At 42.6% G+C, this 23,265-nt stretch overlaps 1 protein-coding gene across 1 annotated transcript in view; it reads left to right on the top strand.

Annotated features, from left to right (window-relative positions):
• Positions 1–23,265, top strand: part of LOC122558091 (protein inscuteable homolog) — a 210,670-nt gene that overhangs the window by 121,057 nt on the left and 66,348 nt on the right. Inside the window, exon 7 of the mRNA XM_043706410.1 lies at positions 23,080–23,248. Coding sequence (XP_043562345.1) covers positions 23,080–23,248 — 169 coding nt within the window. The remainder of the gene's footprint in view (positions 1–23,079; positions 23,249–23,265) is intronic.

Genomic DNA, 23,265 nt, shown 5'->3' with positions numbered 1-23,265 from the left:
ATTAGATAAGGTGGACAGTGAGAGTCTTTTTCCTTGTATGAGGGAGCATAGCTGCAAATTCCGGAGTGATAGACTTAAGACAGATTTTAGAGGCAGGTTCTTCACTCAGAGAGTGGTAAGGCGTGGAATGCCCTGCCTGCCAATGTAGTTAACTTAGCCACTTTAGAGACAGTTAAACAGTCCTAGGATAAGCATATGGATGATGATGGGATAGTGTAGGGTGATGGGCTTAGATTAGTTCACAAGTCACCGCAACATCGAGGGTTGAAGGGCCTGTCCTGCACTGTATTGTTCTATGTTCTTTGTTCTATTACTCTGACTTTTCTCCACAGATGCTGTCAGATCTGCTGAGCATTTCCAGCAACTTCTGTTTTTGTTTCTTTCCTTGATTGCCTGATTTCAGCTGGATTGACATTAAGCATAGTCAGATCTGAAGCCTTGAGCTGGTATGTGGAAAAAAACCTCAGCTGTGATCCAGTGTTCATAGGGAGATGGGAGCAGGAGTAGGCCATTCGGCTTCTCGAGCCTGTTCCTCCATTCCCTTGTATCACGGCTGATATGTGGCCTAACTCCATGTACCAGTCTTTGGGCCATATCCTGTAATACTTTTGTTAAACAAAACTTTATCTGTCTTAGGTGTAAAATTAATAATTGATCCGACAACCACTGCAGTTTGTGGAAGAGAGTTCCAAGCATTTACCACCCTTTAAATATAGACGTGCTTCTTAATGGTCTGGCTCTAATTCTCAGACTATGGCCCCTAATTCTCGAACCAGAACCCCACATCCCCAGTGGAAATAGTTTATCCATGGCAACTTGTGGCACGGTTATTTTTCTGCTGCCTCACAGCACCAGTGACCCGGTTTGATGCCAGCCTTGGGTGACGATGTGGAGTTTGCACATTCTTCCTATGGATTTCTGCCAGTAGCTCCAGTTTTCTCCCACAGTCTAAAGATGTGCAGGTTAGATGGATTTGCCATGTTTAGTTGCCTGTAGTATTCAGGAATGTGTAGGTTAGCTGGACTTGTCATGGGAAATACGGTTCTTGGGATAGGTTGGGGGGCTGGGTTGGGGTGGGATGCTCTTCAGAGGGCCGGTGCAGACCCGGTGGTCCAAATGGCCTGTTCACGCATAGTAGGGATTCTACGATTCCATACCCTGTCTGTTCGCGTGTGTGTATATCTTTGTTTGTTCATGTGAGAATCAGAACCAGCTCTCTCGCTTTGCTTTGAACAAGTTGCCTGCTGGATCCAATTCACTCCATAGTTTTACAGAAGATTGAAGATGGAATGAAGGATGACAGGTACTCAGGATTACACCCGAGCTTTTAGGTAAAGAGAAATGTTTAGATGGAAGGTAACAGTGAAGTAAACAAAATTTATTTACTGTATAATAAAGTTTGCTTAATTGTCCCATTTGAATGTAAATTGAACACATGCAACATATGTATTGTAGGAAGTGGCAGGTAGTACACATTATATCAACATTAGTTGATAAGGCTTATTGTGTAAAATGGAAGGCTCAAGCTGTACAGTAGTGACCTCGTGTGGTGGCTACAGAAATGATGCTTAACATCAGTAGATTAGTTGATATTATTTCACAGGTGAATGGAATCAAATTAGCAAGAACAGCATGTATACATAACTGCAATAAAACAGTTCATAACAAACACATGCTTGAACCATAAGTCAGAGAACAAGTAACCAATGGCATGTCACTCAGATCTCACTTCTGTGTAAATGGGATGACAAGTTAATAACAATGATTTAATAATTAATCACTCGGCATGGTTTGATTAACGCTGTGCCTTGGTTTATTTAACACTAAAATATATTGTCAATTATGAAGCAGACATTCAGCAAACCAATTGATACAATTGCATGCAATTCGCAAACCCAAGCCCCTCAGCCAGGCACAAGATTGTATACATACAGTCGATGGTGTCCTTAAAAGACAACTCTCATAAGAGAAAAGTATATTCAAGAGGGAAGCAAGTAACTTTGGTGCTCCAAAGAAAATTCTAATGCGTATATGCTGAATTTTGTAGCAATCCTGCATATGACTACAGCCCTTTCTCTGAAAGTGACAGATACATAAGAAAAATTCTTGGGAAGGACAAGAACAATAATATATTTAAAATGACGAACTTTACGTGAATAGTTCTGCAGTTTGGATGTATTAGTTAAACAATTAACTCATTTTAATGGAATAATATTGATGCAAATAAGAAAACAAAGCTTCTAATTACTGGGATGTAAGTCAGAAAAGTAGGATAGATTTTAGAGTTAAGTTTATATGTTTATAATTGATAATATAAATAACTTTTTAAATCAAAAAGTACTAAATGTTTTGAATAATTTGTTAGATATGATCTGAACCTTATGGAATTTTATAATCAGAAATTATTAAAAGTCAGAAGAAGGTTATTCAGCTCATTGCATCTATCTTACATCAGAAAATGTCTGAAAATGAACCTTCCAGCTCAGATCTGTACTACATTTCTAAATGAGAATTTCACTGGATACCATTCACCTGCCTTCTCCCCATAGCCCAATGTGAAATAACTCCCACAGAAGTTGGTATCTCATCACCAAATCATCCTTTATTTACATGTACATAGTACGTAACACTGGTCTGGCTTCCACAGAATCAGCTCCCAGAATGAGCAGAACCTCTGACACTCCTGTTTCTATCTGTCAGCCAGGTTAGCAGCCCCAATCGGGGAACGTGTATCCTATGAGATCCACTTGGCTGACCTCCTTACAATCACTACATCCTTGCCACTCTTAAGTCCAGGGTCATAGGCCTCTGCTCTTCTGGGGCATTTTCACACTGGGTCCAGTTCCTCTGACTCAGTCTCAGATATGGGTGGTGTGTATTGGACTGTAGCCTGTCTCTAGCGCCCAGAGCATCTTGGAAGAAGTTCATCCTCTTCTTCAGGCAGTAAAGGCATTAAACTGCAACGTCCACTGTGTACATCTCAGACACTGAGGTTTCTTCAACACTAGACAGAGGGGGAAAACTCAGGGGTTCTGACAGACTTTCTGGCTGTTCTGAGGGACTGGGTATGTTTTCTTCTTCTCTGTTTGTGAGCTTGCAGCTTTCATGTGGTTTACGTGCGTGTTCAGGACTGCCTCACCACCTGAATTTTGTACATCACGGGTCTTGACCATTTCTCTAACCCAAGCAGGGCCATTTCCATGGTTTTGGCACCAAACTTTGTCCCTGAAGTAAATTGTCTCTTGCTTCGGGGAGTATTGTGTCTAGTATTGGCTTTCCTGATGCTGGTTCATCCTCCTGCCCAGATTTGGGAAGATCAGATTTAACCTGGTACAGAACTTTAGTGAGTTGTTGTCTGAGAGTGGCACACAACAGCACACAAACCAACAGCCACTCTCAGACAACAACTCACCAAAACGAAGGACCCGATACCCAGCATGAGCAAAACTAACGTAGTGTACAAAATCCCATGCAAGCACTGCACAAAACACTATATAGATCAAACAGGAAGACAGCTAACGATCCGCATCCACGAACATCAACTAGCCACGAAACGACATGACCAGCTATCCCTAGTAGCCACACACGTAGACGACAAGCAACATGAATTTGACTGGGACAACACTACCATTGTAGGGCAAGCGAAACAAAGAACAGCCAGGGAATTCCTAGAAGCATGGCACTCATCCACAAACTCCATCAACAAACACATCGACCTGGACCCAATATACCGGCCACTACAGCGGACAGCTGAAACTGACAACCGGAAGCGGCAGGGACAGGCCACTATAAATGACGCAGGAAATACCACTGAAGCTTCACAGGAGCCTCCCAAGCACTGAGGATGCCATCTAGACAGGGGACGAAACGTTTGCAACAAAAACTTCCAGCTCGGCGAACAGAACCACAGCTACGAGCACCTGAGCTACAAATCTTCTCACAAACTTTGAAGTCTGATATATTGCTACAAACCCTTAATTGTTTTAGTTGTATTAATTGTGGCATACTTCTAGGAATCCTCATCTAACTGCAATTGCTCTTGTGCAGTTTCATGAAGTACAGCTCCCCCCACCCCCAGCACCTCACTAGCCTTGTGTATGAATCCTCTATGCAAGTGATTACTGCGAGAAACCATTTACTACTTGTTTAAAGTCACCACAAAGATGATCTCACCCATTGATTTTCACAATCTCCATGACCGGTGCTGCCCATTCTGTAAACTGTATTAGCTTGACAATTCCTTCACTTTCCCCCCAGCCTTCTGATTCTGTCTCTACTTTTACCCGTAAGGCAAAGAGCACTCAATGGGCCTTGCAGAAATGTGAAATTGCTTCCTGGTCAACATGCCAGGTGACGTTTGTTCCTTTGATAGTCCCTGGATCTTTCTGGAAAATGTCCGGGTATTTAATTAGGACTTTACTCAGGCATCGATTTTCTAATTTTAAAAAAATGTTGAGTCAGTCAAGGTGAATCATTTTCAACAAATTTCACCCCATCAGGCTTGGGGCTTTTACTACAGTAGGTGGTAACTGAACCAGCTGCTTCTCATACGAGACCCGCATCAAAGGTGTACCCTTAATCAGCAAACGTTCCCCAATATAGCCGCGCCTGTATCAAGTAGACAAACAGGAGGCTGGAAGAATGCAGCAAGTCAGCCAGCATCAGAAGTGGAGAAGTCAACATTTCAGGTATGACCCTTTTTCAGGACTGGGCAGGAAACTTCTCTAAAGTGGGCATCCTTCGAAGAGACTTTGCAGTGGTATAAACAGCATCTGCAGTTTTTTTTGTCTCCAGTGTCAAGATCCATCAGAACTGAGTGACCATTTAGAGTCATAGAGTCATAGAGATTTACAGCATGGAAACAGACCCTTCGGTCCAACCCGTCCATGCCGAACAGATATCCCAACTCAATCTAGTCCCACCTGCCAGCACCCGACCTGTATCCCTCCAAACCCTTCCTATTCATATACCCATCCAAATGCCTCTTAAATGTTGCAATTGTTACAGCCCCCACCACATCCTCTGGCAGCTCATTCCATACATGTACCATCCTCTGTGTGAAAAAGTTGCCCCTTAGGTCTCTTTTATATCTTTCCCCTCTCACCCTAAACCCATGCCCTCTAGATCTGGACTCCCCAACCCAAGAGAAAAGACTTTGTCGATTTACCCTATCCATGCCCCTCATAATTTTGTAAACCTCAGCCTCTGATGCTCCAGGGAAAACAGCCACAGCCTGTTCAGCCTCTCCCTATAGCTTAAATCCTCCAACCCTTAAAACATCCTTGTAAATCTATTCTGAACGCTTTCAAGTTTCACAACATCGTTCCGATTGGAAGGAGACCAGAATTGCAAGCAATATTCCAACAGTGGCCGAACCAATGTCCTGTACAGCTGCAACATGACCTCCAAACCCTTGTACTCAATACTCTGACCAATAAACGAAAGCACACCAAACACCTTCTTCACTGTCCTATCTACCTGCGACTCCACTTTCAAGGAGCTATGAACCTGCACTCCAAGGTCTCTTTGTTCAGCAACACTCCCTAGGACCTGTCCATTAAGTGTATATGTCCTGCTAAGATTTGCTTTCCCAAAATGCAGCACCTTGCATTTATCTGAATTAAACTCCATCTGCCACTTGTTTGCCGATTGGCCCATCTGGTCCAGATCCTGTTGAAATCCAAGGTAACCCTCTTCGCTGTCCGCTACACCTCCAATTTTGGTATCATCTGCAAACTTACTAACTGTACCTCTTATGCTCGCATCTAAAACATTTATGTAAATGACAAAAAGTAGAGGATGCAGCACCGATCTTTGTGGCACTCCAGTCTGAAAAACTATCCTCCACCACTACCCTCTGTCTCTACCTTTGTGCCAGGTCTGTATTCGAATGGCTAGTTCTCCCTGTATTCTGTGAGATCTAACCTTGCTAATCAACCTCCCGTGGGGAACCTTCTCGAACATCTTACTGAAATCCATTTAGATCACATCTACCGCTCTGCCCTCATCAATCCTCTTTGTTACTTCCTCAAAAAACTCAATCAAGTTTTTGAGACATGTTTTCCCATGCAAAAAGTCATGTTGACTATCCCTAATCAGTCCTTGCCTTTCCAAATACATGACGTTTATTTTGATTACTTCTGATTTGGATGTAGCTAAGCAATTTGATTATTCCAAACCAGATGTAAGTGGGTTTTCCAGGATGCACACTCTCCTGGATGCCAGTCAGTGAGTTCTCTTCCTCAGTTCAGGCCTGGTTGCTGTCTCGAGTCTGCATACCGTCAGCAACTATAATGTCTTGCCAACCAGGATCCCAAATAAAGTGTTAACAGTTTGTCAAGGCTTGAGTTTGCTTTGGAGTTTTACTGAGGGCAGTTCTAGAGTCCCTCTAATCAGGATATGTTCTGTCGAGGCTATGCAGTTGCCTTCACTCAAGTGGTGTCTCCCAAGCTCAGTCGGCCTGATGAGGGTGTCCACATCCATCGGCACACCCTGTAGCTCATATGTTCCACTTGCCACATTTTCTATTGACAAAGCCAGTTGTAGTGCTTATTTGAAGTCCAGTTGGGTTTCAGCTAGTAGACACTTTTGCATGGTTATATCATTAATCCCACATACCAAATTGTCTCTCAGCATCTTATTAAGGTTTAAACTAAAGTCACATGTTTCTGGTAATCATCTTAACCTCATCAAAAGTCCTGACACTACTGCTGTTAGGTAGTGGTGTGGGAGTTTCGGAAAAAAATGTATAACCAGGGGATTTAGAATCTCCTCAGATCAGGGACGGACTTTGAGCTGACTGGTCACAGTCAGTGTATCGCTGTTGGGTTTTATTTTTGGGGATCATTCCTGAATTGGCTGGTCTACAGCAGCCAGTTTGTTACTGGTATTTCCTCTTTGAGGACTGAAGCAAAAAATCAAAAATCCTGAGATGGATTCCTGTTGTTATTAAACTGCCGAGTAAAACCGATAATGTCTCAGAATTAGAGAAGGCTTGGGGTCTACTCACAGCAGATAGACTGCAGGTGTTCAGGGAGGCAGCTCACTACCACTTTCTTGAGGCCTACTAGGGAAGGGCAATAAATGCCCAGCCAGTGATGTCCATGTCCAATGTCTCACGAATGAATGAAAAGAAATCACACTTTTCAACTATGCATTATGTTAATGAGTTAGAATTGTTCTTTTGTTCTATCAGTTTATATCAGAAGTTTGTTCCTAAGTATGGAGAGATTTCTTCACAAGTCTGTGTGTCTTTAGAAGTTACTGTTTGAACTTACAAAATGGAGATGAACAATTGCACAACAAACAGTGCTTCGAAAACTAGAAGTCATGCAACACCAAGTTGTGGTCCGACAGGTTTGTTTTGAAACATTAACTTTTGGAGTGCTGCTCCTTTGCCAAGTAGCTACCTGACAAAGGAGCAGCACTTCAAAAGCTTGTACTTCCAAATAAACCTGTTGGACTATAATCTGACATTGTGTGGTTTTTAACTTTGTCTGCTCCAGTCCAACACCGGCTCCTCCACATCATAGAAAACTAGAAACTTGGAGCAGGAATAGGCCAGTTGGCCCTTTGGGCTTGCTCTGCTATTTGCTAAGATAATTAGCTGATCTCTATCTCAACTGCATATTTCAGCTTTCTCTCCATACTCCTTGATGGCTCTAATATTGAAAAGATTATTAAATTCTTTGACTCAAAGACTCAGTCTCCACAGCCTTCTATGGTGGAGAATTTAATAGGTTTCCTCATCTCGATCCTAAATATCTGACTACAAAATTTGACACCGCAACCCCTGATTCTTGAGTCCCCAACCGGGGCAACATACTATCTGCATCTAGCCTTTCCAAACCTGTTAGAATTTTATATGTTTTAATCAGGTCAGACACATTAGAGGTCGAGATAGCATTCTGCCAATCATTGTTTTCACAACTCACATACAGAGACAGATGTTATGATGAATGTGTATGGAAGTGTGAAGGAACTGTAGTTTCACAGCACATAGAGTCTTAGAGTCATACATCATAGAAACAGACCTTCAGTCCAACTTGTCCATGCTGACCACGTTCCCTAACTAAATTAATCCCATTTGCCTGTGTTTGGCCCGTATCCCCCAGACACTTCCTCTTGTTTTATTTATTCATTTTGTGGGATGTGGGTGTCGCAGGCTGGCCAGCATTTACTGCCCATCCCTAGTTGCCCTTGAGAAGGTCTGTCTGCTGTGGGTTGACACACAATGCCACTAGGGAGGGAATTCCAGGATTTTGATGCAGTGACAAGGTCTAAAAATTGATAAATCTCCTGACCCGTATGGGCTACATCCTAGAGTTCTGAGAGAGGTGGCTGAAGAAATAGAGGAGGCTTTGGTTGTAATCTTTCAAAAATCACTGGAGTCAGGGAAAGTCCCAGATTATTGGAAAATCACTGTTATAACCCCCTTGTTCAAGAAAGCATCAAGACAAATGATGGAAAATTATAGGCCGATTAGCCTATAGGTAGGTAAAATTCTAGAAACCATCGTTAAGGATGAGATTTATAAATTTTTTGGAAGTGCAGGGTAGAATTAGAACAAGTCAGCATGGATTTAGTAAGGGGAGGTCGTGCCTGACAAACCTGTTAGAATTCTTTGAAGAGGTAACAAGTAGGTTAGACCAGGAAAACCTGACAGATGTTATCTACCTAGACTTCCAAAAGGCCTTTGATAAGGTGCCTCACAGGAGGATGTTGAGTAAGGTGAGGGCCCATGGTGTTCGAGGTGAGCTACTGGCATGGATTGAGGATTCGCTGTCTGACAGAAGACAGAGAGTTGGGGATAAAAGGTTCTTTTTTGGAAAGGCAGCCAATGATAAGGGTTCAGTGTTGGGGCTGCAGCTGTTCACTTTATATATTAATGATCTGGATGAAGGCACTGGGGACATTTGGATAAAGTTTGGCAATGATACGAAGTTAGGCGGACAGGCAGGTAGTTCTGAGGAGGTGGGGAGGCTGCAGAAAGATTTAGACAGTTTAGGAGAGTGGTCCAAGAAACGGCTGGTGAAATTCACTTTGAGTAAATGAGAGGTCTTGCACTTCGGAAAAAAGAATACAGGGATGGAGTATTTTCTAAATAGTGAGAAAATTCATAAAGCCAAAGTACAAAGGGATCTGGGAGTGCTAATCCAGGATTCTCTAAAGGTTGACTTGCAGGTTGAGTCCATGGTTAAGAAAGCAAATGTAATGTTGTCATTTATCCCAAGAGGGTTGGAATGTAAAAGCAGCGATGTGCTACTGAGATCTTATAAAGCTCTGGTTAGGCCCCATTTAGAGTACAGTGTCCAGGTTTGGGCCCCACACCTCAGGAAGGACATAATGGCACTGGAGCGTGTCCAGCAGAGATTCACAAGGATGATCCCTGGAATGGTAGGCCTAACATATGGTGAATGGCTGAGGATCCTAGGATTGTATCATTAGAGTTTAGAAGATTGAGGGGGGATCTAATAGAAACTTACAAGAGAATGCATGGCTTAGAAAGGGTGGACACTGCAAATTTGTTTCCATCAGGTGGGGATACTAGGACTGTGGGCACAGCCTTAGAATTAGAGGGGGTCAATTTAGAACAGAAATGAGGAGACATTTCTTCAGCCAGGGAGTGGTGGGCCTGTGGAATTCATTGCCACAGAACGCAGTGGAGGCTGTGATGTTAAATGTCTTCAAGGCAGAGATTGATAAATTCTTAATCTCGCAAGGAATTAAGGGCTACGGGGAGAGTGCGGATAAGTGGTGATTGAATGGCAGAATGGACTTGATGGACCAAATGGCCTTACTTTCACTCTTATGTCTTATGGACAGTGAAGGAGCAGCAATATATTTCCCAGTCAGGATGGTGAGTAGCTTAGAGGGGAACTTGAAGATGGTGGTGTTCCTACATATCTGCAGCCCTTATCTTTCTCCAAGCCAGTGGTCGTAGGCTTGGAAGGTGCTGTCTGAGAAATTTTGGTGAATTTCTGCAGTGCATCTTGGAGATAGTACAACTGCTGCTACTGAGCCCCAAAGGTGGAGAGAGTGGATGCTTGTGAATGTAATGTCAATCAAGTGGTGTCAAGCTTCTTGAGTATTGTTAGTGTTGCCCTCATCCAGGCATGTGAAATATATTCCATCACTCTACTGACTTGTGCCTTGTAGATGGTGTACAGGCTTTGGGGAGTCAGGAGATGAGTTACTTGCCGCAGTATTCCTAGTCTCTGACCCGCTTTTGTAACCATTATGTTTATGTGGTGAGTCTAATTGAGTCTCTGATCAACGATAACCTCCAGGATGTTGATACTGCGGGATTCAGCAATGGTAACACCGTTGAATGTCATGGGGTGGTGGTTAGATTGTCTCTTATTAGTGATAGTCATGGCCTAGCATTTGTGTGGCATGACTGTAACTTGCCACTTGTCAGCCCAAGTCTGAATATTGTCCAGATCTTGTTGCATTTGGACACGGACTGCTTCAGTGTCTGAGAAGTCACGAATGGTGCTGAACATTGTGCAATCATCAGTGAATATCCCCACTTCTGACCTGCTGGAGGGAAGTTTTTGATGAAGCAGCTGAAGGTGGTTAGGCCTAGGAACACTACCCTGAGGAACTCCTGCAGAGATACCTTGGCGCTGAGATGACTGACACCTAATTAGCATGACTATCTTCTTATGTGTCAGGTTTGACTCTAACCACAGTAGCCCAATACCCATTGATTCCTGTTTTGCCTGGGCTCCTTGATGCCACACTTGGTTGAATGCAGCCTTGATATCAAGGGCTACCACTTTCACCTCACCTCTTGAATTCAGCTCTTTCATCCATGTTTGAATCAAGGCTGTAATATGGTCAGGTGCTGTGTGGCCCTGGTGCAACCCAAATAAGGCACCACTGAGCAGGTTATTGCTGACCAGGTATTAATGACATCTTCCATTACTTTACTGATGATTAACAGTAGACTGATGGGACAGTAATTGGCTGGTTTGGATTTGTTCTGCTTTATATGTGCAGAACATACTTGGGCAGTTTTCCACATTGTCAGGTAGATGCCAGTGTTGTAACACTCCTGGAACAGCTTGGTTAGGGGAGCAACCAGTTCTGGAGCAGAAGTCTCGAGTACTATTGCAGGAATGTTATCAGGACACGGACTGTAGTCTTTGCAGTATCCAATGCCTCCAACTGTTTCTTGTGGAGTGAATTGAATTGGCTATTCATGTAACTGCCTAAATATCTTTAAAATGTTGATATCTAACAATACCTTTGGCAGTTCATTCCACATATGAACCACCTTCTGTAAAAATGATAACCCTCTTAATCTCACCTTAAAATTATGTCCTCTAGTTTTGAGCTTCCCCACCACAGAGAAAAGACCTTGGCAACTCAACTTATCTCTGCCCATCATGATTTTATAAACCTCCATAAGGTCACCCTCAACCTCCTACGCTCCAGTGAAAAAAAGTTCCAGCCTATCCAGCCTCTCCTCATAATTCAATGCCTCCAGTCCCAGTAACATTTTTAGCAGTCTTTTCTGCACCCTCTCAAATTTAATAATATCCATTCAATACTGGAAATGTGTTGCTGGAAAAGCGCAGCAGGTCAGGCAGCATCCAGGGAACAGGAGAAAATCGAGTTCATCCCTTGTGGTTGGAGGGTTCCTAGCCGGAAGATGAGGCGTTCTTCCTCCAACCGTCGTTTTGTGGTCTGACGATGGAGGAGTCCAAAGACCTGCATATCCTTGGTTGAGTGGGAGGGGGAATTGAAATGTTGAGCTACATGGTGGTTGGGTTGGTTGGTCCGGGTGTCCTAGAGGTGTTCTCTGAAACGCTCCGCAAGTAGGCGGCCTGTCTCCCCAATATAGAGGAGGCCACATCGGGTGCAGAGGATGCAATAGATGATGTGTGTGGAGGTGCAGGTGAATCTGTGGCAATATGGAAGTTTCCTTTGGGGCCTTGGAGGGAGGTGAGGGAGGAGGTGTGGACGCAAGTCTTGCACCTCCTGCGGTTGCAGGGGAAGGTGCCGGGAGTGGAGGTTGGGTTGGTGGGGGGTGTGGATCTATGGAATCATTGCGATGTAAAGCAGAACAACATGTTGATGACTGCTGATGTTTGAGCAGTGAGTGAATGGGTAATAGGAGAGGATGTCATGCTTCTGGCTCTGCCTCCTCTTCCCACATATTCCTATTTTGTTGTCAAGAATGAATAAACCTGACAGTCTCTATGTTTTGTAAAAATGGTGATTTCCCTCCAGTTTTGTTTGGTCCTCTAAATGATGTCGTCTGCAATAGTGCAATTATGTGTAAGTCGTGATTGGCTGAGCTCGCTGGAAGAGAATTTCTTGCTGTTTTGTTTTAAACTGACGTCTTAGTCTAGCCATTGCAAAGTTAGCACCAATGTTGACAGTTTAAATGATGGGTTTAATCAGAACTGAGATGAAAATATGGCACCTATCCAGAGATTGCCAATGAAACAGCTAATCATATAAGTGCACAATGTAGACAATCATTTATCTGAGGTTATAAAAGTGACTGTTGACCGGATAAGATGAGACTGAGATTTGGTTTTAAAATCATAGGGTGGGATTTTATAGGAGTCTGAATGATGTGGACTGTGGTGAGAAGCATATCAGAATTAAAGGGGGGATTATTGCTTGTTAAATACCTTATTAGTGCCACAACTCATCTCATGAATATTTAACTTTCTATCTTACCAAACTCACCAAATAAGCTCGAGTCGAGAAAACATGACATGGAAACCAGAGCAGTTCCTGGCAGATTCAGCTCGCTGCTTGATCTGAAGGATCTTCAACTGCATCTCAGCACAATCCATGGGCACCAGCTGCATAAACCCTTATCTATGGACATTTGCATCTGGCATCTGTTAACTGGTCATGACTATCATGGCACTTCTCCGATATGCTTATAGGCTGCTCATCCTCAGGGTGCATCCGCAACAAATATCGAAAAGCTACAGCAGAGACACTCTGCATGCATATACTGGAACCCTGCTCAAGGACTGGAGCATGCTGCATTGCAAGGCATTGCTCTCCAAGTGCTTACTCACTTGGTGCCTACTGCATGCTCACAGCATCCATTTTCTACATTATCTTGCCTTGCTGTGCCTGTTAACACACTGGCCAGAGCCAGAGGCTGTCACTGCAGCCGCAATGAGGTACTCTTTACAAAGAACCAAAAAACAGTACAGCATAGGAGCAGACCCTTCGGCCTACTAAGTCTGCGCTGACACATAATACCTTCTAGCTTTTGCCTCTCTGCAGTCCATATCCCTCTATTCACTGTCTTTCTTGGATCTATCATGATGCCTCTTAAACGTTGCTATTGTATTTGCTTCCTCTGGCAGTGCTTTCCAGGCACTTGCCACCCTCTATGTAAAAAAAAACTTGCCTCTCACATCTCCTTTAAACATACTCACTTTTACCCTGAACCTGTGTCTCCTCGTAATTTACCGTTTCTACACTGGGGAAGAAGAATCTGACTATTCATTCTCTCCATGCCCCTTATGTAAATTTCTATTAGGTTACCACTCAGCCTTTAACATTCAAGTAAAAACAAACCATGTTCATTCCATCTCTCCTTACCATTTCATTCCAGCTCTGCCTTCCAAGCCAGCCAAGAAATGGTAAGTCTTTTCTATACCCTTTCTGGTACTGTGGTGATCAGAACTGTACACACTATTACAAATTTGGCTAAACTAAAGTTCTATACAGCTGCAGCATGACTTGCCAATTTTTATACTCTTTACTCAATCGATGAAGACAAGCATGCTATTTTCCCTCTTGATAACCTTCCCAATTGCGTTACCGCTTTCAGGGAACTACAGCCCTATGCCCAGATCCCTCTGTATGTTAATGTGTCAGGGATTCTGCCATTTATTGTATATTTCCCTCCTGCATTTGAACTTCCAAAATGGCTAAATTCATAGAATTTAGTGTTTAAGGAGATCAATTAGCCTGCCATCAGTGTGTGGCACTGTAGCTCAGTGGTTAGCACTGCTGCCTTACAGCACCAGGGTCCCAGGTTTGATCCCAGCCTTGGGTGACTGTCTGTTTGCACATTCTCCCCATGTCTGCATGGGTTTCCTCCCACAGTCCAAAAATTGTGCAGGTCAGGTGAATTGGTTATGCTAAATTGCCCATGGTGCATTAGTCAGAGGGAAATGGGTCTGGGTGGGTTACTCTTTGGAGGGCTGGTCGGGCTGAAGGGCCTGTTTCCGCACTGCAGGGAATCTAATCTAATATCTGCAAATGCAGCCGAAGTATTTTATCCCATTTGCTCACTCTATCCCCATAACCATGTAAACTTTTTGTTATTTAGACAATTATAAATTCTCTATTAAAAGCCATGATTGAATCTGTCTATGCTGGATTGACAGTTAGTATATTCCAGATCTTAACCACTCACTGCATTCAGAAAGATTTTCTAATATTGCAGTTGCTTGTTCCACTATTCAGCTTAAATTAGTGTCCTCTGGTTCTTAACCTAGTCTCTGTGTGACAAGCACCACAAGATTTTAAATATATCTTTTAGTTCTCCTCTCATCCACTTCTTCTCTGGGTAGAACAGTCCTAGCTTTACCAAATGACCCATATAACTGAGATCTTCCGGTCCTGGGCAGAGCAGTTGCCGAACCAAGCCGCGATGCAATTAAGTATCATGATTTCTATGGTGCATCTATAAATGTTGGTGAGGGTCTTCATGGGTATGCTGAGTTTCCTTAGATTGGGCATAATATTCCACTTTAGACCCAAACAGTGTCTTATATAGGTTTACTATAATTTCCTTACATCTTTACTCTCTATATATGGCATAGGTTCTGCATGTCTCATTAACTGCATAATTATTGATAATATTTGTCAGGTATGCCACTCTGTAGCAAATCCTGTCATCTTTACAACCCATTGTCACTAAGGCATTTTTGCAAAATATAACCAGAGTTTTAAGAATCATGCTATTCTAAATAAAGGTGCAGTGGAAAGTGTCTGGGGTGTCAATTTATGCCAGGAGTCGAGTAAGCAAGAATAGTAGCTGTCAATATTGAGTTGGAGGAATGAGTGAAAAGCAGTAATAGGAATTGATTGTAAAAATAAGTGGTGGGGTCAGGAGGATAGAAAGAGCAACCGTACCTGTTTGAGTGTGACAGTAACTTCAATATAGCATAGGCAGAGAATGGAGTGAATTACCATTTGGTTCCACCTGGCTTAATTGGAGTGGGGTCTTTTGGTTTTACCTCGAGTAGCCATGATTTCTGACAAGAATTTATAGCTAATCACTTATGTTTACATGCCTTTTTTTTATAATTTTCCATCTACTCAATGTACCTGAATAAATATTTTGTGTAAAGTAGAAACAATAAGTGGTCATTGTACAGCATGTGTTTCAGTTTTGTTGTTTGGATAATTTAAGCATTTGTGGCTCCATTGAAAATGCTTGAATGAATTACTGCTGTGGACTTTGCTGCAGGCTACTACTTGTACTGAATTAAAGAATTCTCTGTCAAAGTGATTATTTAGCAAACCAAAAATTGTTGTGGGCATAAAAAGAGACAAGGCAGTCGGTTAATTTTATCTGTGAAGCTTTTTGGTAATGACATGATTGATTGTGAAATTTGCTCCCAGATGTTCATTAAGATATTGTGATAGTGCCTGGAATTGTGACTCAGTTATGAAAATCGTATTATATAGTATGCCTTCCAGACATAAGACGCAAATTGCTTGGCTGAGGTTATATCATCTTATACAATCCTCCAGTGAAAGGTACAGCTTTGCATATCATTGATAATTAAACTTTCTGTCATTCTACAATTTAGTTATTGATTATATTGCCTGGATTACCAGTTCCAAGCATGCTTTTAAAATATTTTGTAACATGAAAATTTATTATCAATTGATAGAAGAAGTTTTCTGACAGTGGTGTGCTGGCCATTTTGCAATTGTTTTTCTATGTTCAACCTGAATCGTATTAAATTGTAATTCCTTAAAATATACTAAAATGGAGTCCTATCTATGTAATTTGCTAATGAATTACTTGTGTGCCTCCTTGTTTTACATTCCACAGTGTGATTTCCAGCACCTTTACCTCTTCAGTCAGATGGTTTAGAACAGCACAGGAACAGTCCCTTCAGCCCACTACATTTGTAGGCAAAAGTGAGGACTGCAGATGCTGGAGATCAGAGTCTAGATTAGAGTGGTGCTGGAAAAGCACAGCAGGTCAGGCAGCATCCGAGGAGCAGAAAAATCAACGTTTAGGGCAAAAGCTCTTCATCAGACTATGTTTGTGCCAACCATGATGCCTTGCTAAACTAATCCTATCTGCCTGCACACAGTCCACTTGCTGTTCATTTGTCTGTCCTACATGCCTTTTAAGGAAAATGTTAACTTGGGGCTCTGCATTACTAGTTCGGTGACATTGCCACAATGATATTACCACCACCAACACCCCCCAAACTCCCAACCCCTCCTTTGCATTAAAGCCCTAATGAAGAGTCATGAGTGCATGATCTAATCTGATATTTTAGTACGTTACTGAGGGACTGCTGCACTGTTGAAGGTTTACTGCTTTCAAGTGAGATGTTAAAGTATTACTCCTATCAGTTCATGTTGACATAAGATAAATCAATGGCAATATCAAAGAAAAGTAGCAATTTTGTATACTCTCCAGACCAATATTCACCACCAAACTGCCACCATTAAAACTAATTGTTTCTCTCAACAATGTTTATATTATGTTTCGATGCATAACTTGCTGTTATCTTTGTCTACAAAATAATGGTGAACTCACAATAAACACACTTACTTTTCTGTGAAGTGATTTTGAGCATCATGAGAATTTGAAGCATACTATATGCAAGATTGTTGTTCTCCTCTTTGAATAAATCAAGAAGTTCAGTTTTTTTAACGTTTGACTGATGACTATTCCCCTTTGACTTTGAGCCACAGCTATTTGGCTGATGCACATGCAGTACGTTTCCTGGTCCAAGCCATAGTTGGGAGAGTGATATCGATTAGATTTCCTACAGTGTGGAAACAGGCCCTTTGGCTCAACAAGTCCACACCGATCTCCGAAGAGTAACCCCCCCCCGACTAACGCAATTAACAACTATGGACAATTTAGCATGGCCAATTCACCTAACCTGCACATCTTTGGAATGTGGGAATAAACTGGAGTACCCGAGGAAACCCGCGCAGACATATGGAGAATGTGCAAACTCCACACAGACAGTCACCCAAGGCTGGAATCTAACCTGGGACCCTGGCACTGTGAGGCAGCAGTGCTAACCACTGAGCTACTGTGCTGCCCCACAGCAACATGTTCACTTCCTTTGCTGATGACTGCTGACAACCATGACATGATGCCTAACTTTGTTTCTGCACCAAACAACAGGGCCAGACAGAAAAGCTGTGAGTCTTTCAGATCTGGCTGAGGGGGCAAAGTGGAAAAAGACAAGACAAGGCAAGGCAGAAATGCAATGAATATCTAGGTAGGTACAAACTGAATATGTGCTTAGAGTGGCTCCCTGTTCAAATCCATGTATTTCATGCCTGACGCCACATGCAAAATATCCTTGCAACAGCAATAAAAGGTACTGTTGCATTCCAAAGTAACAGAACCATGTTGTAAGTGGAGGAGAGATATGTCATGATGGTGTGGTGAAGTTGGCAGGTGCTGGACGTCAAGTTCCATGAAATGGGCTGCATGTGGTCACTAACTATGGAGGATGCCCTGAAATGTTGATGCTGGCTATCCAAGGTGGAGATGTAGAGAAGCAAGCTGTGAGCTGGAGTCACCAAGTACCTGCTCTGTTTGGAATTCTCAATGTCTGTTTGTGATCTACTGGGTGCAGAATTGGATTCTGTATATTCCTGAGGTGAGAGTAGGTAATCATGAGTGATAATCTATGATAATAGGCCTCTTACTGCTCAAATATCTCATCTCAACATCCAGGACTGGGTTGAAAAATGCAACTTTTTCCTCGCCACATCAAGAAGAGCCTTGGTGGCAGTCTTGCCCAATTTTCCAAAAGTTCTTGCCATAGCCCAAGTAGTTTAAGGATGGGGAAGATTCTGTCCGTGATCCTCTCTGCTGCACAGCAATTTTGTCATTACAACTTCCTGCATGTAACCGCTCTGCCAATATCAAGAATGACCCCATCCATGAACATTGAGATTGTTGGCTTGGCCGGTCCATTTCTCAGTGACGTATGTTCATTTTCCCTGAAATATGAGGATGGAGATGTCAGCTATACTTAATTTGACCATCCTGGTCTCCTATTACTCCATTTGCTCAATACCTCCCAAGCTTCCATTTCCCCTGAGCGAGGATTCACAATGATCTCCTTGTGAAGATCAGGTGAATTGGCCATGCTCAGTTGCCATAGTGTTAGGTGTATTAGTCAGGGGTAAATGTAGGGAAAATAATCTGGGTAGATTACTTTTCAGAGGGTTTCGATACTGTGGAGGCAGGAAGCATGTTTCTGCTGATGGGTGAGTTCAGAACCAGAGGACACAGCTTAAAAATAGGGAGTAGGCCATTTAGAACTGAGTTGAGGAGAAACTTCTTCACCCAGAGAGTAGTGGATATATGGAATGCTGTGCCCCAGAAGGCAGTGGAGGCCAAGTCGCTGAAAGAGATGGATAGATCTCTTAGAGATAGTGGATTCAACGGTTATGGGGATAAGGCAGGAACAGGATACTGATTGTGGATGATCAACCATGATCATAATGAATGGTGGTGCTAGCCCAAAGGGCCAAATGGCCTACTTCTGCACCTATTGTCTATTGTTGGGCCGAAGGGCCTGTTTCCACACTGTAGGGACTCTAATCTAATCTAATCTCCCACTACCTGGTCACTTCCCACAAATGGTTAACATCCTGTGTGCTCCATCCTTCAATGGAAACATCCCTACATGAGGATGACACTGAGATCAGGAGAATTCGGCTCAGGGTTTTTTTTGGTCTTTCACTGTGAACTTTAAAATTGAATCATTCAGGGGTTGCATTTTAGTTTTGGGTTCCAAGTAGCAAACTGTTCCATTTTAAGAGCATGTTGGGTATAAGCTGAAGGCAGTGATAATGGAACGTGGGCATAAGTTTTTGAAATCAACACACAGATTGTAAAATTAAGACAAATGGCTTGGTTGTATTTGATAGATCTGATGAATGGTCACAATAATCAAAACATGTTAGTAGCACTAATGTTTCAGAAGAAAATACAACTGATTTTGCTTGAAATAATGCACAGAGAATTGATGAGGTTACAGGGTGTGTGGAAAAAAAGACTATTTATCATAGAGTTATAGAGATATACAGCATGGAAACAGACCCTTCGGTCCAACCTGTCCACGCCGACCAGATATCCCAACCATGTGGTAACTGGGTCTGAAAGGGTTAATACTGAGGTGCGCAATAACCAGCACCCACTATGATGAATATTTGATGGGCAGCTTAGGATCTTCAAGGAATGAAACCTAATGTTTGGTCCTCCTCAGGGTCTTTTAACAATATCTGTTTATCAACATAACATAGAACTAGTTAACTATCATGCAATAAATTATATTTTGTTAACTGCAAGAGACTAGGAAGTGGTTTTCCTCTACCAGACTGGACCAAGCAGGTCCTATATTATCCTACACTGAGAAAGGATGGTAGCTGTAGACATCACCATAAACTGCAGCTCATACAGTATAGTGAGTTGGTGAGTCCAAACAACAATCAATGTCAGATGTTTTAAGATCAAGGTGAGAATGGGTAGCCAGTACTGACCAATACCAATGCCATAGGGGCTGTAATGTACTTTTGTGGGGTTTTCACCCTTCTTCTCTTTAGAATTGTTACATGGATAACTGCTTGGTATCAACCAATCAGAGAGGTTGGGTGGGATGACCCACTAAGTCTGCCAAAGGAAGAATTTCTTATTAAAGGACTCCTGGAATGCTTCAGAAAAACTTTAGCTGCACATAGACCTTGATAGTTATTGCAACCATCGTTGGACCTAGCAAGGCTGCTCACTTGGTCTCTTGCCTGGAGATCCTATGGAAGGACCTCAGAGATGGTGACGTTGTCGAGAACAGGAGAAAGAGGACAGACTCTTAAACACGAAAGAAGTGGCCGAGGAAGTCAATAGCACAAATGTGGTTCCTCCAAACTTGGAGCTACTGGTCTAAGTGAATTTTAAACTTCAGTTGAATGATGTAATAATTTCAGTATCACTCTGTCTTTCTTAGTATTATCCTACACTTCACTCATCTCTCTCTCTCCAAGCATAATCTGAAATCCCCACTGAACAGCCAAAGCTCATACACATCCATATCCAATTACTCTGTCACAGCCATGTCCCATAGCAACCCTCACAAATGCTCTCTGACCTCTTCCTCCTCCCCCGCTTCCAATCACACAAGCTACTAGGCAGTTTTCATGTTCCTCTGTTCTGTTCTCATGCAAGAGAAATCTGTATACTGTATGCCACAATGGGCCCAGATCTCTCTGTCCATCTCTCACTTTCCATTCACCTTTAAACCTCCTGGATTAAAATTCAGAAGTGATGATGTTGGGATCCGGAAAAGAAGGCATTTTTAGGGCATTTAAGACTGAGCAGGCACCCAAGTCACAGAGTCATAGAGATGTACAGCATGGAAACAGACCCTTCAGTCCAATTCGTCCGTGCCAACCAGATATCCCAACCCAATCTAGTCCCACCTGCCAGCACTCAGCCCATATCCCTCCAAACCCTTCCTATTCATATACCCATCCAAATGCCTTTTAAATGTTGCTATTGTACCAGCTTCTACCACTGCCTCTGACAGCCCATTCCACACACATACCACCCTCTGCGTGAAAATGTTGCCCCTTAGGCTCTTTTATATCTTTCCCCTCTCACCGTAAACCTATGCCCTCTAGTTCTGGACTCTCTCATCCCAGAGAAAAGACTTTGTCTGTTTACTTTATCCATGCCCCTCATGACTTTATATACCTCTACAAGGTCACTCCTCAGCCTCCGATGCTCCAGGGAAAACAGCCCTAACCTATTCAACCTCTCCCTGTAGCTCAAATCCTCCAACCCTGGCAACAGCCTTGTCAATCTTTTCTGAACACTTTCAAGTTTCACAACACCTTTCCGATAGGGAGGAGACCAGAATTGCATGCAATATTCCAACAGTGGCCTAACTAATGTCCTGTACAGCCGCAACATGATCTCCCAACTCCTGTACTCAATACTCTGCCCAATAAAGGAAAACATACCAAATGCCTTCTTCGCTATCCTATCTACCTGTGACTCTACTTTCAAGGAGCTATGAACCTGCACTCCAAGGTCTCTTTGTTCAGCAACATTCCCTAGGACCTTACCATTAAGTGTATAAGTCCTGCTAAGATTTACTTTTCCAAAATGCAGCACCTCACATTTATCTAAATTAAGCTCCATCTGCCACTTCTCAGCCCATTGGTTCATTGGATCAAGATCCTGTTGCAATCTGAGGTAACCTACACTACACTTCCAATCTTGGTGTCATCTGTAAACTTACTAACTACACCTTTTAAGCTCACATCCAAATCATTTATATAAACGACAAAAAGTAGAGGACCCAGCACCAATCCTTGTGGCATTCCACTGGTCACAGGCCTCCAGTCTAAAGAGCAACCATCCACCACCACCCTCTGTTTTTTTACCTTTGAGCCAGTTCCGTATCCAAATGGCTAGTTCTCCATGTTTTCCATGAGATCTAACCTTGCTAACCAGTCTCCCATGGGGAACCCTCTCGGACGCCTACTGAAGTCCAAATAGATCACATCTACTGCTCTGCTCTCATCAATCCTCTTTGTTACTTCTTCAAAAGCCTCAATCAAGTTTGTGAGACATGATTTCCCACGCTTAAAGCCATGTTGACTATCCCTAATCAGCCCTTACCTTTCCAAATACATGTACATCGTGTCTCCCAGGATTCCCTTCAACAACTTGCCCACCACCGACGTGAGGCTCACCGGTCTATAGTTCCCTGGCTTTTCTTTATCACCTTTCTTAAATAGTGGCACCATGTTAGCCAACCTCTATTCTTCCAGACTATCGATGATATTTGTATCATAATAGTCTTTCTAGACTATTGATGATACAAATATCTCAGCAAGAGGCCCAGCAATCATTTCCCTAGCTTCCCATAGAGTTCGAGAGTACAACAAACCAGTATCTGGCAGAAACCTAGGCACTTCTTCCTCTGTAATATGGACATTTTTCAAGATGTCACCATCTATTTCCCTACATTCTGTATCTTCCATGTCCTTTTCCACAGTAAACACTGATGCAAAATACTCCCCCATCTCCTGCAGTTCCAACAAAGGCTACCTCTCTGGTGCTTTTCAAAACCCTACCGAAGCCACACTTTAAACCGTTCCCCTCCCCGCCCATTTACTTCATTCTGAGTGAACTATAGGTAGAAGTGAAATCAGACAGGACTCTTCCACATATAAAGTGGTGGCAATCTGGAACACCTTTCTCCAGAAGCTTAAGCGAATAATATATTGATTGAAATTTTGAACATTGACTTTGAAAGGCTATATTTAGATCAGAGTGTTTAGAGATCTGGAGGAGATGCGGACAGTGGGATTGAGCTCTATTACAGTAGTGGGACATTCTTGAGAGCTTGAATAGCCTACTGCTTTCCTCTGTACCTTTCCAGCTTTTGTGGATTTTGAGTGAATCTGATGAATTAGTAGTAAATATTCCTGAATTATGGACACATTTATTCTTACAACAGATGCTTGATCTATTCACCTACTATCATAATATCTTTGTAGATCTTTTAGGATTGTATATGTGAACCAGCCTTTTTAGTCCATCATTCGTGTTTAGCTTTCAGACAATGTCCAGTAATGAAAATCAAGGTGCACTGTATTGCGCAGCCTTCTGTGCATTTCTATGTTCCAATTCCTACTAACTATGTCCTTTCAGAGTTAATAAAAGCTGTATGTGGGTTTGAACAGTCAACTCTATTACTCTCTGCTGTGACCGTTGAAAAATGGAGTACTGAGTGTGGCTTTAAATGTACACTTTTAAATTATTTCTTGATTGTCTTTATCTTTCAGGTGGGTGGTGTGCTGTGCTTGGCTGATCTCCTCACTAATGAAAGAAATTCTGAAGCCACTCGTGCAGAAGCTGCAGCAGTGGTTTCACAAATTACATCTCCACACGTCTTCACACAGCATCTCAGCAGCTTCTTAGAGAACATGGAGGACATAGTAACAGCACTTATCAGTGAGTATCCCTCAGGC

Source organism: Chiloscyllium plagiosum, chromosome 16 (assembly GCF_004010195.1).
Source record: "Chiloscyllium plagiosum isolate BGI_BamShark_2017 chromosome 16, ASM401019v2, whole genome shotgun sequence".
NCBI classification, from domain to species: domain Eukaryota; kingdom Metazoa; phylum Chordata; class Chondrichthyes; order Orectolobiformes; family Hemiscylliidae; genus Chiloscyllium; species Chiloscyllium plagiosum.
This window is presented reverse-complemented; position numbering and strand designations above follow the sequence as displayed.